This window comes from Patagioenas fasciata, chromosome 12 (genome assembly GCF_037038585.1).
Source record: "Patagioenas fasciata isolate bPatFas1 chromosome 12, bPatFas1.hap1, whole genome shotgun sequence".
In the NCBI taxonomy this organism is placed as follows: Eukaryota; Metazoa; Chordata; class Aves; order Columbiformes; family Columbidae; genus Patagioenas; species Patagioenas fasciata.
The window spans coordinates 22,780,961-22,799,361 of record NC_092531.1 but is presented as its reverse complement, the minus strand read 5'-3'; the positions used below and the strand labels follow the sequence as shown (position 1 = coordinate 22,799,361).

The window sequence follows — 18,401 nt, the reverse complement described above, 5'->3', positions numbered from 1 at the left end:
CTCAGCCAAACCATTTGATGATGTTTGAGTCTGCTACTGCTGCGCCTCTGTTACCAAAGCAAATATCTGGGGCTGTTGTGTTAAATGGGGACAGGTCAAAACTTCACTGCTGGGAGGATTTTCACACTTAACTTCTGATAGTTTTTCTAGTCTCTGCACAACTCCCAACACATTGACTTTTTTTCATATAATATGTTCCTGCTGTGCCCATCTGGATGTGGGTGGAGACATTTAAAAACATCTGCATGTCAGACACACGTGTGGGCAACATTTACCCAGTCACTCTGCCTGCTTTGGGACCCCGCCTTTCTCTCTCATTTATATTTTATTTGATTTTATTTCTTTTAATTCATGCAGACACACATGTGCTGTGTGGTTTTTTTTGTTGTTGTGGTGGATTTTTTTCTCGTTTCTATATTTTTTTCTTACCAAAATGCAGGCTGGAGTGTTACTTGAGTCAGTACCTGAAGTGGTTACAGTGGTAATTTTCCCAATATGGAGTCATGTGTTTGGACAATAAATACACGCATCACCCAAAAAATCTGGAGTCCTAGGGAACAGCCTGAGTAGTTCTGTCCTAGGCTGTCACAATTAGGTCAAAGATGATGTAAATCCAGCAATGAACTTTCCATTTAGTGTCAGCAAGTTGTTTATGTTCCAAAAAAGGCAGACACTACACGATGCTTTGTAGCATATGGCATAAATTTAGCTGACATCAGAACACATTTGTCAAGCGACTTTTGCTATACTAGTTCTTTTCTGCCTCGTGTCATGATATGGTAAGTAGGCATCTCACTTGCCAACAAAACACTTTTAGGCTTGATGTAAATATTGGTTGCAGTTGTCATTGCAAACAGTTTCTATAAGCTTTTGGAAGAATATTGCACTTTTGTGTGTGTGTGTGTGTTTTGCTCATGCTTAAAACTCAATCATAGCAGATTATTAATTTCTTCTGAATCTGGACTCCTTTTATTCTGAGTTGCTTTCTCAAAGTGTTAATTTAGTATGTTTTGTGCACTTTCCCTCTGGGTTCCTGTAGATACATCTTTTGTTAAGGACTCCCTAATATGCACCGGAGGTTTGGTGCTTGGTTACTTAAAAAGGAATGTTTCCTTCCCATCCAGTGTTACTGCAGACATGAGACTGTGTTTCTTGCATGTTACAGTAGTTAATTCTTGAATAGCAGTTAAAAAACCCCTTCTTTTATCTTATTTATTTGTTTGTTTTTAATGAGCATTGGCTTTTTATCCTAAAAAAACCCTTCAAACCTCAAGTAATTATTCATAGGAAGAACTGGTTTCAAGGTAGCTCTATGTTAAGTCAGCCTTTGTACTGAACCTGGCATTCTTTCCTCAGTACTATTAATTAGCCAACATGCAAAGTATGTTTTGGAGCATGGAGGAAACCTTATCCATAGATGCACTTGCACCACTTCCAGTGTCCCAGTCCACCTCGGTGTAGTGGTTCCCCTGTGATGACATTGTTGGTAACTCAGAGATGTGCTTTTACTGCAGGTGACAATAGCATCATCCCAGGCACTGAAAAGTTCTTTTGGAATCACTTGTTTTTAATTTGCAGCTGCTCACTGCTGCTAGAAACCGATGTCTCTTTTCAAATCTTCTCTTATTCTTCTTCCTACTGTTTCTTATGGAGAAATACTCCCCACAGGGATTTCTTACTGTCTAAGTTTATCCTTTCTTGTCAGATAAGTGGTGGATTCTTTCTCATCTCTAGCTTCTTATCTATGTTTCTCTTTTCCTAAGTGACTCTGTCTGCCAAGTCTTATTTTGTTTTAGCGAGCTTTGTGCAAAAGCGATTTGAGTTTCCAACAAGATCCCAAAGCTTGTGCACAGTGACAGAAAAACTCCGGATTTGTTTGCCATCCTTAACTAGAGCCTCAGTGACCCTCAAATCCCCCAGTGCGAACTTCGCTTTCATGTAGCAAGGCAGACTTGGCCAGACCCAGCCTGAAGAGCAGCAGAGTAATCTGATTCCATATATTGATATATTTTTTGAAAGCATTCTCACAAACAAGAAGTCCGATGGGAATTTGTGTCCCTCTGAGTGTGTGCATGCGTATTTTCTAAAATGAAGCTGTGTGGGAAAGGGTACTTGCTTCCTGGCTGGGTGGTCGTGCAATCTGAGTGACAGATCCTGTAGTAAGAGTTAAATGCTTTGGAAACGCTTCGCTTTATATGATGGGAGTGGATTTACAGAATTGCAGAACACTCTTTAGCCTTTTGCCTTCAGATATAAAATGTTTGCAGAAATATGTGCAAAATCTTTTTAGGAGCCCTTAACATGGAATGAATTTTATACACTGTATTTTTTTTATCTTCTGGGTTTTTTTATTGCTTTACACACTTTTCTTCTGTATGGATGGCTGGGGAATTTGAATAGTGTGGTGTGTCTCCTCGTGCCCATCATTCTGCGTTATTTTATGCCTCTATTGTGAGGTTTGCATTTTGGCACACTTCTTTACTCCCTGCTTCCTCATCTGCGAACAGCTGAAAATCCTTACAAAGGAAATGTTCTTACTCCCGCTGCCACTAATACCTGTTCAGTTTAGCAACTGGGATTGCTGCTTCACTTGCTGTGATGTGGTGGGTGGGAACATTCACTGTTAATCGGAGCACATACCAAGGTCGCTGAAAGGGCTGTACTCTGTTTATTAACATATGCTGAAGCCCTTGTCAGCTTGTCTGGGCTGCTGTGGACCTGCACGGCTCAGTTGCAGAGATGTGAGAACCTGGGCCACAATCAGGCCTTTGTTAGGCTGAGCTTAGACATAACTGAAGAGTTGTGAGACAGGACCATGTCTCAGCCCAAGTTAAATCTTTAATGAGCATAAACCAGAGGCTGAAAGTGGTGCTTGAGGGCTGATATTCCATACAACTTTTAAAAGTAATATGGAAAAAGAAAAGTTACTTTCTTAATTGAAGATATATTCTGGTATCTCTCCCTCTGCTTGTCAGAATCAATTACTTGCAGATGATGAGCATGGGAAAGACAGTGGGAGTTTTTTCTTTATATTCTCTCCAGGGACGTATTTTATCTGTGGAGAAATAAAGTATAAACTCGAGTTATCACAAAGCATTTGATGTGAGCAGAAATTGAAAACTAATGAATAGATGGGCTTTGAATGACAGCAGTTTTACAGCAGGACGAAGATACATGGAAAATATTGACAAAGACAGAGCAGGATTTTCACATGATGGGTTTTATACTCATGTTTTTATTACCATTAACTCCCATAGCCGTATTTAACATTATTTGTTGTGTGGATGCAGACATTCCCAACATCTGCCCGTACTGTGAGTCTGTGCTAAGACAAGTAGAGCAGGAGAAAATGCAGCTAATACCTGACATTGATACAATGAGATCTGCGTACTGCGATAGCACATGCAGCTGTACAGTAAATTACAGCCTTAATTTCTCGGAGTTTTGGATTCTGTGGTGTGTCTGTGTTCGTAGAAACAGAAATCCTTTTTCCCCTGACCAAGACCCTGAGGACTTTAATTTTCCCTTTTGAGAGTGATTCTAATAAACTACAGCAGAGATTTATCTTTTTTGGGTATGTAAGGATTTTTCTCTATTTTCTTGTTTTACTAGTAACTGTTGAAATAAAACATGTGTCCTTTCTTAGTCAAGTCACAAGACTTGGAGAAGATATTTTTGCCGGAAATAATTCCGAGGTTATCTTGTATTTTGCGCAATGCTGATAACCTTTAAAAGTATGTAAACGTTTTTGTTCCGTTTCTATCTTAGTTCTGATCTCTCATAAGGCTGAAATAAACAGTTTGGTTTTAACAATTAAGGTACTACTATCCTGATGGCAGGACAGTTACACCACTTCACTGGATGTTTGGTGCAATAGTTTACTTTCATTCTGTATTTTTCACGTCTTAGCACCTTTCACAGACAGTGAAAACGCCGTTGTACCCTGTCCACAAAGTCTTTGCCACCCTTCAGCAGATCAGTGGTCCAAGCAACACAGGGTTCTCTCAGTGAGACGTTGCCATCGCACATCTGTCCTTAGCCAGCTTTAGAACAAAACCCACTGCGCATCACGTACTGGGATAATTACAGACTGCTCAGCCCTTGAGGAAAAGGATTCTCGGTATAATTGTCACATTCTTGTGAAGAAATCCAACTATCATCTCCATTTGTGTGTTCTGCAGTGCAGTTTCTTGCTCAACACAAATGTAGTATTTCTTTTAGATTTTAAGTATGTTGAGCATTTTCCCTTGAAGTATTTCCTGGGTTTTCTGCATTGGCTGAATGCAACTGTTAATCAATGCTACCTGTATGTTTCTGTTGAAATCCCATAGCAGTCTCTTTCATGAGTACACATGGTTGTGCATTCTTTGGAAGAGCTGGGTCGGTGGAGGCACACGAGTGTGAATGCAGTCAGAGCAGCCTTCAGCTGGGTTTCCCTGAGCATTGTCCCATTGAGGGACGGTAACTATGTCATATTGAGGTATTGTTGAATTGATTTTCTGTTATTATTTTATTAAACCAAATCACATTAATAAATGGAATCACTCCTTGATTGCTGCCGGCCCCTTGAGCGATCATAGAACACTGAAAAATGTAACTTCTCATTTTAATGGAATCTCTGATAAATGGCAGTCTATATCAATCAAAACTTTATTAGTCAACGTAGGAAAAGATATAGCTGGATATTTAAATGGTCTGTCTGCTAAAGAGCTTAGTCTAAGACACAGCAGGTAGGGAAAGAATGGCACTAGTGCAACTTCAGCCTTAATGTTTCATAGAATTTATGTCTCTGTCACAAATAAAAACAGCAGTGATTTATTCTTCTGTGGCCATTTCTATTAGCAGAACTCAGTATGTTTGTTTTTTCTGGCTGTACCGCAAACTCTGGCTCCAGAAGACCATAGAAGGAGACCCCCTTTCTAAAGAGAAATATTTTATATAATTATGTATATTGGGGTAGATAATATCATGCTTTTGATAGTAATAATGATACTTAACACTTAAATGGTGCTCTTTATGCACAGATCTCTTGTTTTACTCATATTTTACTTCAGTATTCTTCCTTTGAAGAGCATAGCAATATCTTCAGGTTCTTTATTTGAAGTCATCTTGAGTTATTAACATCCCAGAAACGTTATTTTATAATTGACAACTCACCTCAGTGGAACGTGTTCTACAAAAAATGGTGCTGTGCATATTATGAGAGTGCCTGCAGCTGGAGGTGAGTGCTCAGTTGGTCTAGCAAGTGAAAGTTGGAATTGCAAAACCTGCTCCTGCACTGGGCTCTGCATTGGCAATTCTAGTCCATGTTTGTGTTTATGTTTATTAAAAGAAGACCCTGAAGGGGGTTTGAGATGTTCCAGATTTTTCATTCCAGTGCTGCTTTGCCATATTGGAAGCTCAGTTAAAAATCTGTCACCTTGTGGTCCTGTCCATTTTCTCATTGTAGTTAACTACAGACAACTCCTTAGGAAAGGAAGATCCTTGAATTTAACACATTATACTTTGACCTTCATAAATCAAAATTAACATGCTCTATTTATTTATTTAAGTCTAATTCTTCAGCTGAAATCCTACAGAGTGAATAAGAGCTAAAGAAACAGCTGTGGGAGCTCCTGAGTGATTTTTGGATTCATATTTGCAGAAATATTTGTAGCATTCCGTAGTCACCCCAACGTATCAGCAGCAATTTCATTTTTCTCTTTCATCTGTATTGCAGTATTTTATACCCTGACCTTTTGCTCTTCCTTTGCCTTTCTGAACTTACATAGACTATTCTAAGCATGCTACAAAATATTTAACACCCTTCGGTGTTGTCTTTCACAATAGCACTTGCATTTGGTTTATATATATATATCTGGCATTTGGTTTATAACTTGGTTGAAGCAGATGAGCATTTCTGTTGGCAGCTTGATCAGATTATTTCTATCCCAACTTCTTGGGAGGAAACGGTATTATTCTTTTTCATATTTCTATATTTTTCATTAGAAGAACACAGTCAAATAATATATTAATGTTCTGTCCTGAAATAGTAGTGAATCGGGCATCTCTTCCTGAAAATAATCCCACCATCATATCCAAATTCATAGAGACCCCATCATGGCCAATTTATTAAATGCACAAAGCACGCATTTTCTTAATACTTTATTTTGTATTAAGTTTCCACTTATCGTTCTTCTTGTTACCTATTGGTCAGTATTGTCCCAGCTGTCTGAGAAGCTCATTTCCAACATAATCATTACAATGCTTGTATCTTTTTTTTGAATGATGGTATTTATGATTGCAGATTTCCTTACTTGACAGGGTCCCACTCCTTCCATTACACAGTGCGTGTTATCATTTATTTCATTTATGCAGCCTACGGTAAAATCACCTAATATAATTATTTCTGAATATGCCCTGAAATCCTGCAGATGTTTTCCCAATCTGCCTGTAATGTTTATAGCTTATCCCTTTGCTGTGTAAACAGCGAGCAGTGTGGGGTAAATTAACCCTAACAACTGCCTTAATAGTGAAAATCATCAGAGCTCTTTGGCTTGCTGGGATGGCGTGTGAGCTGAGGAAGGCTGCTGCCATATATCATTTTCCATCCTTGTTGCAGATTTGCTTGCGAATACACATGTGCTCTCTTAAAATGCTTCTTCCCAAACTGTGCTTTTCTCATAGTTGTTGGCTAAAAGATGAGTACCTTAAATTCATGATGTTTGGTGCCAAAATACCAGATGTGTTTGAGGTCTGATTCTGAAAGCTGTACCTTGCACCTTCCCATTGTTTTGGTGAGATCCATGGCTGTCCGCTTGTCTGAGAAATACTACTTCCTATCAAGCTTTTACAAAAAGCCAGAATCTAGACAATCAGGTTTGAAATACACCCCACCCTTGTGTTGACTCAAAGATCGCACGGTAGCAACACTTGTTGAATTAGGTCTAAAGTTCAGGCTTGTCACATTAAAATCTGCAGATGTTTTGGGTACTTCTTGTGAAGCAAAATCTGAAATTCTGTGCTCATTTCAGGCCTAAATAGTGATCCAGAATAGCATTGCTTGATACTCATACTCGTAACAGTTGATGTAAATATAATGTCAGAAGGAAGTCCGCAGAGGGTGAGTGCATCTGGCTGAACCTTTGCTGGCAGGGGAGCCGGAAAGCTGTTCCTACATCCAGGGAAATCCCTTGCAGTTAGCACTCCTGTTTAGTTTCTGTGGCATTTGTGTATTACTCAAAAAAAAAACCCCAAACCAATAATACTATATGAAACAGTCCTGTAAATTATGCTGCTGTGCTGATTATCTTTTTTCTTACGTTCCGTGTTGGACGCAATAGTGCCTTGTGTTTGCACAGTTGTATAATTTTTGTTATATGCAACGAGAGTTTATTTTCATAGCTCAGTATATATGTTTATTTTTATCATTTTGGGCTTTAATGGGCTTGTCTTGCTTGTGCTCTGCTCGCTCAATACCTTCCTCCCACCAAAGACTTGCAGGATCTATAGCCTCCGAATATACAACAGCTTGAACTAATATAAATCTCAATTTCTTACACAGACTATCACAATGTGCAGCGTAATTTTTCATTTGAGAATTAATTGCTGAGTGAGTAAACAGATTCTTTGTATTTAGAAAATGAGATTACACTATGAAATGGAAATGCATTTATGAGATCTGGGGAGAGATTACACTTGAAGTAGTTCTAACATTTTCCCTCTATGTGCTGGTAGTATCTTTGTGTGAATAAGCAGAGGAAGAGTGGAGAACAATAAATACTTTAACAATCTACCCGAGACATAGACAGACTCTCTCAACTACTGGTATGGTCCCCATCATTGCACTGTCTTGAATGTTTCAGAATCTCGAGGAGATTTATTCTTGTAACATCCCTGTGAGGTGGGGAAGTGAAGTTAAACCCTTTCACAGACTGGAATCGAAAAGCACAGGAAGTTTTCAAAGATCAAAAAGAAAGACTGTTGCGGAGCTGGGAATTGAAAGAAAGTTGTTGAGACTAAGACCGATGTGTTGAGCACTGTATTATTATATCCTGTGAAATTGCATCTGCTTTCTGGTTCATGTAGTGGCCCAGTTAATTTCTGTTTCCGAAAAGGTGTTTGCGTTCATTTCTTATTGCTAATTGGTGATAAAATAGGAAGATAAGCTTCTTTAGAGTAATTTATTTACAATCTTTAGTCAGGAGTTGCTCTTCAGTGCAGCACGTCTCTCAGCTGAAGGCGCCATAAACTGTCCTCAGTACTGCCCTCCTCTTACGAGAGTGCAGGATAGAGGGAATTCACAGAATGTCAGGGACCTTGGAAGGGACCTCGAAAACCCATCCAGTGCAATCCCCCCATGGAGCAGGAACACCCAGCTGAGGTTCCACAGGAAGGTGTCCAGGCGGGTTTGAATGTCTGCAGAGAAGGAGACTCCACAGCCTCCCTGGGCAGCCTGGGCCAGGCTCTGACACCCTCACCGGGAACAAGTTTTTTCTCAAATTTAAGTGGAACCTCTTGTGTTCCAGTTTGAACCCATTACCCCTCGTCCTACCATTGGTTGTCACTGAGAAGAGCCTGGCTCCATCCTCCTGACACTCACCCTTTATATATTTGTAAACATTAATAAGGTCACCCCTCAGTCTCCTCTTCTGCAAGCTCAGGAGCCCCAGCTCCCTCAGTCTTTCCTCACACGGAAGATGCTCCACTCCCTTGGCCATCTTCATTGCCCTGTGCTGGACTCTCTCCAGCAGTTCCCTGTCCTCCTGGAACTGAGGAGCCCAGAACTGGACACAATCTTCCAGATGTGGTCTCCCCAGGGCAGAGCAGAGGGGCAGGAGAACCTCTCTGACCTACTGACCACCCCACTTCTAATCCAGGTACCATTGGCCTTCCTGGCCACAAGGGCCCAGTGCTGGTTCATGGTCATCCTGCTGGGAATTAGGAAAATAAGGCAAAGGAGTGGGAGCTGAGGCTGCTTTGCAGTCTTTTCTATAGACACGTGAAACTTCAAGATCGCATTTCTCTGAGTTGGGCAGCGGAGGTGCCTGATTTGTGCGGTGTGGGTGTCTGCGCGTTAACTCGGGTGCTGGCAGCCCTGGCCCTGCCTCTGCCGTGCGGCCTCGGTCGTCGCCTCTCCGAGGGATCGCGTGTCGGTTCTGGCACAGCACGGCTCCACTGGATCTTGGCAGCTCAGGCTGCCCCTTCCAAGCATTTTTATATAGGAAGAGGAGTGTGCTGGCCAGTTTCAGAATTCTAGCACTGGTTTTAACTGTGAATTTCCAGAGTGCTTTCTATCTGTCAGTTTGGAGTTTGGTTAAATACACATGTCCATGACTTCTCAGGGATTGTGTGGATATAAGAGGTATATAGGCTGCCTTGAGAAAACTTGGAGTTGCATATAAGCTTTTTAACACATTGCTCAGCATTTGGTACTCCCTACAAATTTCATCTATGAAATGGTGAAGGGTAAGATAGGTGAGACCAAATATTTATCTCCCTTTCAGCAAAAAGGTGCTTTTAGTCAATGTTACCTGTTCTTCTTTGTCTTCTCATTCTCAGTCCCATGATTCTTGTAGGCTGACTGATATGAAGAAAAAGGAAAACCTGGAAAAATGTTTTCATTAGAGTTGGAACTGGAGAGTTTTCAACTGACAGTTTTTAAAAACTTCACTTCTGGAATTTTTGGAAGTGTTTAAGGTTGGGTGTTTTTGTAATAACCATTGCAAAGTTTTATAGGTCAGGTCTCATATTCAGAAACAAACAAACAAAAAAATCAGAAGGTGAGACCTAAATCATCCAAGTTTTTTAAAACCTGGTTAGCGAATGTATCTGTGATTGACATTGATGTGAATGACAAACAGGAGATCTACATGAATGCCAGTTCAGTTTTTATGGCCATGATACCAGATTATGGGCACTGCCCCACAGCTGCTTGTCTGTGAAGCTGAAGGCTGAGCGCCATTTAAATATTTAACTTGGTTTATTTCATTCCATTAATCCTTTCTCAGACATAATTGAACAGGTGATGAAAAATAAATTGTAAATAGCATAGTTGTCTCTTGTGTTGGAAAGAGCAACGCTCAATGGTATTCACATAAATAGTGGGAAATTGATTCATGTGTTTTCCTGTGTTTGAATAGCTTAATGTACCAGTTGTTGTGGTTCATCATGAAAATAATGGAAATGATAATGTGCTTTTAAAATCATAAATAGCAATATATGCTTTAAAAGAATGAGGCCAGCTCGTAAAATCAAAAGGAAAACATAATAAATAAAATTCCAGAAACCTGAGCATGTCTACTACAGCTTTGCCCTCCTTCTGACTGTGGTGTTGATGTTGGCAGGCAGTAGGCTGTGATCGACAACTTGGGAGCAATGCCAAGGAAGACAACTGTGGAGTCTGTGCAGGAGATGGTTCAACGTGCAGGCTTGTGAGGGGACAAGCTAAGGCACATGTCTCACCAGAAAAAAGTAGGTTGCAAATTGATCCTATGATAATTTGTCCTTGACTATGTTTTCTGCTTGTGTATTAACAGAAATACTGCAGAGTATTGACCTTTTCACTACATACTTGTTTGCAGTTTTCCAAAGCTACTTATTGTAAAGTCTGTGCTAGATTAGTCTATTGAAATTCCACGAGGGATACCACACATTAGGGTATAGCTAGGAAAGAATGTGAGATATGTATTTTTTTATAGAGCTACTCAATTCATTCTATCAGGAATAACCATCAAGATGCACAGCTTATTTTAGAGGGTATCCTCGTGTTGCTATATATGTGATGCTGCAGCAATGTTTTTAAATCATGGAAACATCATATAGATGGTTTTATGGAAATTGTGGCCTGTGATTGAAAGTGCCTGGTTTTCAACTTAACTTTGCCTTTTCTTTTTTTTTTAAAGTGTCTAAAGACAGTTCAACTTCAGAGGCAAATTAACTACTTGTATGGCACAAAAAGTACAAGGTGAAAGGAAATAATACTTCTCTTTGTTTTTGTTTTATTTTGTATGTTTGGCTTATATTTTGCCATTCTTTCTCAAAAACAATTGGCATCTTACCGTAACTCTGTAGGTCTCAGTAGTATTGAAAATCGAGAGAGGAGGGCTCTAAGAGCTAAATTCTTTACTGGAGGCTCGAGAGTCTGACCGTGTTGGCATCCGGGCAAGGTTTGGTGATAGAGGCTTGTGCTTTCCACCCTCACCAATGATGCTCCCTGCAATCTCACGATTTAAGTCCCACGTATTTCTCATGTGAGATAGTTGCCTCACATCTATTTTTTTTCTGTTTCTGAACACATAATGTGCATTTCTCGCATAGAGATGGAGCCTCTGGGGTTCATTACCTTCCTGCAGAGCCACAGGACTCAAGGGTGATGATGTGGTGCTCTTAAAGTCAATACTCAAAATTCAAATGCAAGCAGGTATTTTTTTAAATGAATGAAGCACCTGCCTTTGACAACTGCACCTATTTTAGAGCTGTTGCAGTTCAGCCCGCAAAGATTCAACCTGATTTTGAAAGAGCTGTTGTATATTGAATCATGCTTAATTCTTATTGCAGTACTCACTGCTTACTGGATGTAACTGGAAGTGCAATATCTGTTATCCTAAAGCTTGGAAGCTTACAGTGTGATCGTTTGTATTGATCTACAAGGTTTTGTTAGGCTATCCTACACTGTGCAGGTCTGTAATTTCTGTAATTCAATACATATGTAAAGCAAAAGTAATCTAAATTAAAAAGTGAATATTTTTGTGCACTGTAGTAGGTAGATTATATGAATAAATTACCACTCATATAAGCAAAACAGTATACATGCTACTAAAATTAAAAAAATTATGGTTTTCTTGGTATTGTGAGAGCACAGAAATCTTTTTTTTTTGGGTCAAGATTATCCTCTGTGTGAATGAAAAGTGGAAATACCACCATGCTTTCTTTGTGTTACTGTATGAGCGAAGGGAGACACAATATAGTAATTTGGAAGCTTCCAGAGCTAGTGTTGAGAAGTAAAATATTGATATGACAGGCATGTAATGAAGAGGGAGCTTGTAAAGTTGTGAGCAGGATGTACATTTTATTCTGCGATGAGGCAAATTAAAGAACTGGAAGTAAAGCAAGAGCCAAAGATTTTAATATGACAATAAAAGGAAAAGTAAAAGTGCCTAGTTATCTTGGTCCATATTTTAGAAAAAGAAAATTAGGCATTGATAGCAAATGATTTCTAATAAAGGGCTCCCTTGGTTTTACTATCTTTTTTATATGTTTTTACATAAAATTAATGCCTTTGATCGGAAAACTAAACAACTCTGAAAGTAAGCTTACTGTTTTGCAAATATGAAACGAACTGTCATTTCAAAAGTTCTTTATTTTTTTCCACTAACACTTAATTGCCTTTGATAGACAAAGTAAGTTAGACCTCTGCCAGCAGGCCAGATTCAAACATTCTGGTAAAATGATTAAAGGTTTGACTAATGATACTCAAACAAAAAGTGTAATAGGTTGTAAAATGTACCGTCCCATTGGGAAATGAGATATCACGGGCCTGATGTTACTAGTGGTACATGCATGGAACTCCCATTAACTCCATTGCACTTTGCGCGCATGGAAATATTGTGGGATTGGGCACTGATGTCTGCTTTCTCCACCGCTATTGCCAAGAAATGGTAGGAAAATGTTCTGGTTCTGATACCAAGGAAGAAGATGCTGGTTCTGAAATTAACTGGGAGTGGAGTTGAAGGCACGGACTTGTCCTAATCTGGTTTTATTTGATTCTCAAGCTTCCAAGTTTTATGTTTCTTAGCTTTTTGGTAAAAGCTCCCTACAAATGTTTCGATGTCAATGGCTTTGTAACTGTTCTAACTTCTTCTTGCCATGTGTTTTATTTGTTATGGCGTTTGTGTAATTTACCATTGGTTGCTTATTATCACCTATTTTGATGGCATCATCCCCAAGAACACTTAACAATAAAATCTAATTCCACTTTGCCCATTTATCTAAACAGGGGGCCTTCTGCAAGGTTCCCTGTTCACTATCATCAGCTGGCTCAGTTTTGTTACAACTTGCTACTTTGCCTCTTTTTCCATCTTTTAAATCAATATGCATGGAGCTAGCAACCTCCATCCTCAAGGTTGCCTGATACTTCACTTTATGTGAATGTTTTTTTGCCAAGTATTCAACAGTTGGATCAGAAACTTTCCATGCCAGGTGCTGGATGTTTTGGAGATAATTCAGCCCAAACAACTCAGCGTATTCCAAGGACGCAGCAGAGAAAAACATGTTGTTTCCCACTGTCAAAACATTCCTGAAACCTTTTCTTTAATATGTCTTAATACCTTCCATTGTTGGACTTGATCACGGATCAGGGATTTGAAATTTGGCAGGCAGTTGTCTTCTGGTCATGGATGAGTCTTTTGCAATATCTGTGAATATCAACACATATTTTACTATAACCCTTCACACAAAAAAGAACCTTTTCCTTCAGGCTCTGTAGAGTCTTCTTGGATGTTAACAGTTGACATTTCTGAAAATTTGTCTTTTTAAGTGTGCTTTAGCTTGTTGCATGTCCTAACCACAAACACATCGTGTGTGCTGTCTCCTTAGAATAAAATAACATGTTGCTCTTATAGAGCTAAGCTATTAAAGAAGTCTCCTTGAGGCTTCGCTTGCTTCCTGTTTTGGTGCAGTGTAGAATGGGCACCATGAGATGAAGTCTGTGATGCCTCCTGCCTCGCATTACAGAAGAGATTTCATGGAGAGCTCCTGACTCTCCTGAGCTTCAGACTTATGACTGGGGGTGACGAGATCACGTGAGGAGAGAGAAAGATGCGACTAGCTGAAAAGAAAAAAAAATGACATCTTACGTTCATAAGATGAAGGAAAAACAGATATGAGAAGGTGGGAGGAGGACCTAGGACTGAATGTACAGATACGCTGGATCAAGGGAGAAAAAGGAAGAGCAGAAGACAGATTAGATAAGGAATCTGAGGTGGGAGACGGAATCAGAAACACTCTGAGAGGAAGGGGAAAAATCAACTGTATGTAGAGCCAGAAGAGGGAACCGGGACTGGTTTGGCAGGAAAACCTTGTGTGGGGAGAGATAGAGTGCCTTTCAGTTTGGATAAGGAGTACATTTTTTGAAGCAAATTTCATCATGGTCCTAACATGCTGCTCGTCAGTTCACATCACGGAGTGGTCTTGGAGAGCATAAACTGGATTTTTTTGCATGAAGCTAAACCAGAAGATGTGCTCCAGAAAAGCATCGAATGTTCCCCAACAGGTGGTGAATATGCAGTCCGTGGGATCAGGCTGGAGTTAGTCCAAAGTGAAGCACCTGCAATGTGCATAGTGTGAACGCTGCATCTTCAGCACCGACCATTTTTGTCTATAGCTCTGTTTAGTTTGGTTGTTTTACTTGGAGCTGTTTTTAGGTAGTTGGAGCCTCCTTCTTTACCTTCCTGATGTCTTTTGTCTTACTTGGAGAAGTACCTATCTGGTTTAGATGTCTCTTAAAATATATCTATTTGGCTTTGCACTGGTTCTTGTCATTAGTTCAGCACATACCGCAGCACTGAATGTTGAGTGGAGGAGGTGGGCTGCTGCAATAAGACTAAAACTTCTTGAGCTTTTTAGTTCCCTTGTGCTGATAGTTGTTCCTGGACTATTGTTCTTTGTACTTGGACACCAAAGAGGCCTCCGATCAGAACCGGAGGACCAGCAGATAAGTGCTGAGCAAATACATGGAAAGAAATGGTTTTTTATAGGCCTGAAATAAACCCTCTGCACTGCTGTAAGAGGAGAGAGGGGAAAATATCCCAACTGGCCCATATGTGAAACAGTAAATGGGTCCACCATGGCCCACATGGAAAAATAAATAAAACCTGCTGAATTGGATTGAGCTCAGGAATGTGGCTCCTTTATTTTGATCCTGGGGATTAGCTCCCAGTCTTACCATAGCAGGGAGTCTGATCTTGATCTCATTGAAATCCAAAATCTAAATCCACGTTAACACTGTAGAAACAGGATCAAACCTTGCCATCTAAAGCAAAAGTAGTCTGGGAGCTTAATAAGCAAGTGCAGTGTGTATGTAGTGTGTGAACACGGGTAAGAGCAGAAAGCTCATTTCAAGCAGGTGCTGAAGAAGGGTGACCCACATGAATCCCTACGGTGGAAGCAGTGTTAGAACAGAGAGACAATATCTAACCTGTTTCCCAGGTTTTAAGGTGACCTTTATGACCCTAAAATCAGATTTTAAAGTCTAGTTTTATGCACATTCCAGATTATTTTGAGCTTAGTTGCTTTCAGCTTTGTACAAAGATCACCGATTAACCTTCAAAGATACATGAATAGTATAAGTGTGGGGAAAGATAACTGAAAATTCTAAATAGGGATTTCAGGGTAACAATCTCTTCTTATATCTCCATAAGGGTTCAGTGCTTTTAACAGTGTGGATCCTAATGATTCAATGGGAAATGTACAGCAATAACAATTTTTAAATGGCTTTACAGGGCCTTTTGTTCCTTTAAGAATAAGAATTATATGTTTCAACTGAGAAACGGGAGACCTTTGGAATATAGAGTTTTGGAACCAGACCTGGACAATTGTAACTGCTGTTTTGTAGGAAGTAGAAGCTGTCCTCAGGAGAAGGTGGAGCCCCTTAGGTCAGCTCTGACCCATCTTCTTCCCATTCCCCATCTCAGTTCAGAGTTCCTAAAATCTCACTTTCATTTTTTCCTATAATTTACTTCGCCTTATGGAAAGACTGCCCTAGGTCATAATTATCTCAGTCAGGTTGCAAGAATCTCCTGCTGTCAGGCTTCTTAACAGGTCTGTGGGGCTGCAGGGGTTGAACATTGCTGTGGTGGTCATCTCCTCTAATGCAAATAAAATACTTGCTGGCAATATTGTCTCTGCCGCAGAGAAACACCAAATTTAGCACCCCCATGAGACTTTTGGACCATATCAGAGAGTGCCTTGGTGAGGGTGGAATGTCTGCAGTAGTGCTAAAGGAATGTGAAGCATCCTGAAAAGGGATCAATGAGGCCTGCTGAGGTGAGCGGAGCTTGCTGTGAGAAGATGGAGGGAGCGCAGCAGAACAAGCCTGGTTGTTCTCAAGAGGAACAGTCCTACACATCTCTGCACATCTGCACATCTGGGCCTCATCCCTTCAGCGCGGGGCGCCCTTGGTTCCACTTCAAAACAGCAGTTGTGTGGATTCAGAACTGGTCGTGGTCAGACTCTTACCGAGGTTTTGTGCTGTAACTGCTGGTTGGTTGTCAAGACGGGCTGACCCAGTTGGGACAGATGGGCCCCTCAAACCTGCTTTCTCTCAGATACCGGAGAGCACATACGAATTCAGTAGTTATTTCCTTGCTTTAAAGATATACACATCCACTACCTCCTGGCTATCTTTAGCAATTCGTCTGATGAAAAACCAAGATGCAAAAAGATATTAAGTGGTTCAGTAGTTAATGTTTTTTCCAGGGCTCCTTAGCTGTATTATTGTTCTTACTGTAGTATTTTGCACTCTGGTGGAATACCCAAGTATGAAATTAATAAAGATCATATTTTATTACATCCAAAATAAATTGTTATATTTAAATGACCTTCCTAGAAATTGGCGATATAAAAACTGTAACATAAGAAGGTGTTTATTTCAGAAAAAATAATTGCAGTATTTGCTTGAAGTATCCTGAACATTTGGCAGGATTTCATACTTATGCTAAGGAGATGTTAACCAGAAGCTGATAATTTAGCATCTACTATAAAAGGGTCCAGTTTAAAGTGGAAAGAAACATTCTTCAACTATTTTTTAGTTAAAACTAAACCTGGATATTCTTCTTCTATGCGTTGTATGAGTAATTCTGGAGCCAATGTGTAACTGACCTTCAACATGCATTACTTTTTGAATTTGGAAAAATGAACTTCCTCTACACCAGCCCCTGGATATATGTTAATGCCATCACTGAACAGAGCACCCTCCGTGGGGTGTTCCTGCAATGGGTCCGTGTTTGCAGATCCTGCCCCAAAGAAGATTTGCAGTTGAGCTGTGATGGAAATGCGAGACGGCACGTTGGTACTTTGTTGCTTGGACACTTCTCCCATCCTTTTGCGGATATCCCCGTTGTGTACGGGGCATACCTTGTCCAAGAGCACTGCTCTTGTTGGCGTGGAAGTCTCTGGTCTGTTGATTTGACTGTTAACTCAGTTTGCTTGGGCAAATTACAGATTTCCTACATTTGAAATGGAAAGTAATAACTTTCTGCCTTTGTAAAATGCACTGAAGTAAGTGTGTTGTACATTTATATATGAACAGGCCCTTCAGGCAGCCAAAAGCTGTTTTGTATTGACATGTTCTATTCAGGGCTGGTTTGGTTTACAGTTAATTTTAAATCAAGGCTCTTACTGGAAGGAATGATCTTATATGGTAAGTTAGATGCAGACACTCTGTTATAACATACATTATAGCTAATATATATTTGCTCTTAACTGGTCTGTAATTGGTTAAGGTTTAGTGTTAAGTAGATGATTTATTTCCTGTAAGTCCTGCCACTTATTAAAGTTGTGACCTGCAGCAGGAAATGAGGTGTGGGCAAAACGAGACTGAACAGCTGCAGATTTTTGTAAGGGGGAAGTACTACTTAGCAGATTCCTTATGTCAGTTCAGTGATTAGGAAATAAAACCAGGACAAGGGAGTGTAAATATGTTCCTAATACGCTACTGACATTTCAGTTGTTTTTGTTAATAGCAAATAATTTTTCTAATAGCAAGAAAGATTTACAAGGCCATTTGTAGGCCTTAATAATTGCATAGCATAGCAAACAGACTTGGTGTACTGTACTTAATAAAATAGCATATGATTATTTTTAATAGAAAAATTGTGAAAGCTGTTAAATATTTTCTTAGACACATTTGACAGTTTTCAGTCTAGCTATGTGATGTGCAAATTCCCTGGTGCAAGATAACTTCTAAAACAGTTCTTTAATTTTCCTAGGGGAAGAAACCGTGATTGCTGTACCACATGGGAGTCGCAGTGTGAGAATTACCCTGAAAGGACCAGCACACCTTGGTACGACTGAGCTGTTTTATGTATTTATTCATAGGCAGAAGATAAAAACAGAACCTTGTATCTGAACTCATCCAAACTTTGGGAATATGGGTAAGATCATGACCTTGATTCCTCTTCCCATCTTTAATATCCAGCCTGGAGATAGCCCTACAGAACGCTGGAAGTCCACTTAGTAAAAAGAAATAGTATACATACTGGTGGTTTCTAAATTTCTTTAAGCCAAGTAATTCTTATATAAGACATCCAAAATACAGTTCATTCTTAAACTACGTGCAAACCATTACGTCAAAATGACATTCAAAGAGTTGTGTGTGGGATCAGTAGCACTTGCATAACCCCGCGCCGGATTTCAGTTGAAGA

General features: G+C 39.8%; 1 protein-coding gene across 7 annotated transcripts in view; it reads left to right on the top strand.

Moving 5' to 3' along the window:
* ADAMTSL3 (ADAMTS like 3) overlaps positions 1 to 18,401 on the top strand; it is a 180,380-nt gene that overhangs the window by 94,794 nt on the left and 67,185 nt on the right. For all 7 annotated transcript variants that reach the window (XM_065847389.2, XM_065847391.2, XM_065847390.2 and 4 more), the window contains exons 7-8: positions 10,326 to 10,452; positions 17,967 to 18,041. In XM_065847389.2, coding sequence (XP_065703461.1) covers positions 10,326 to 10,452; positions 17,967 to 18,041 — 202 coding nt within the window. The remainder of the gene's footprint in view (positions 1 to 10,325; positions 10,453 to 17,966; positions 18,042 to 18,401) is intronic.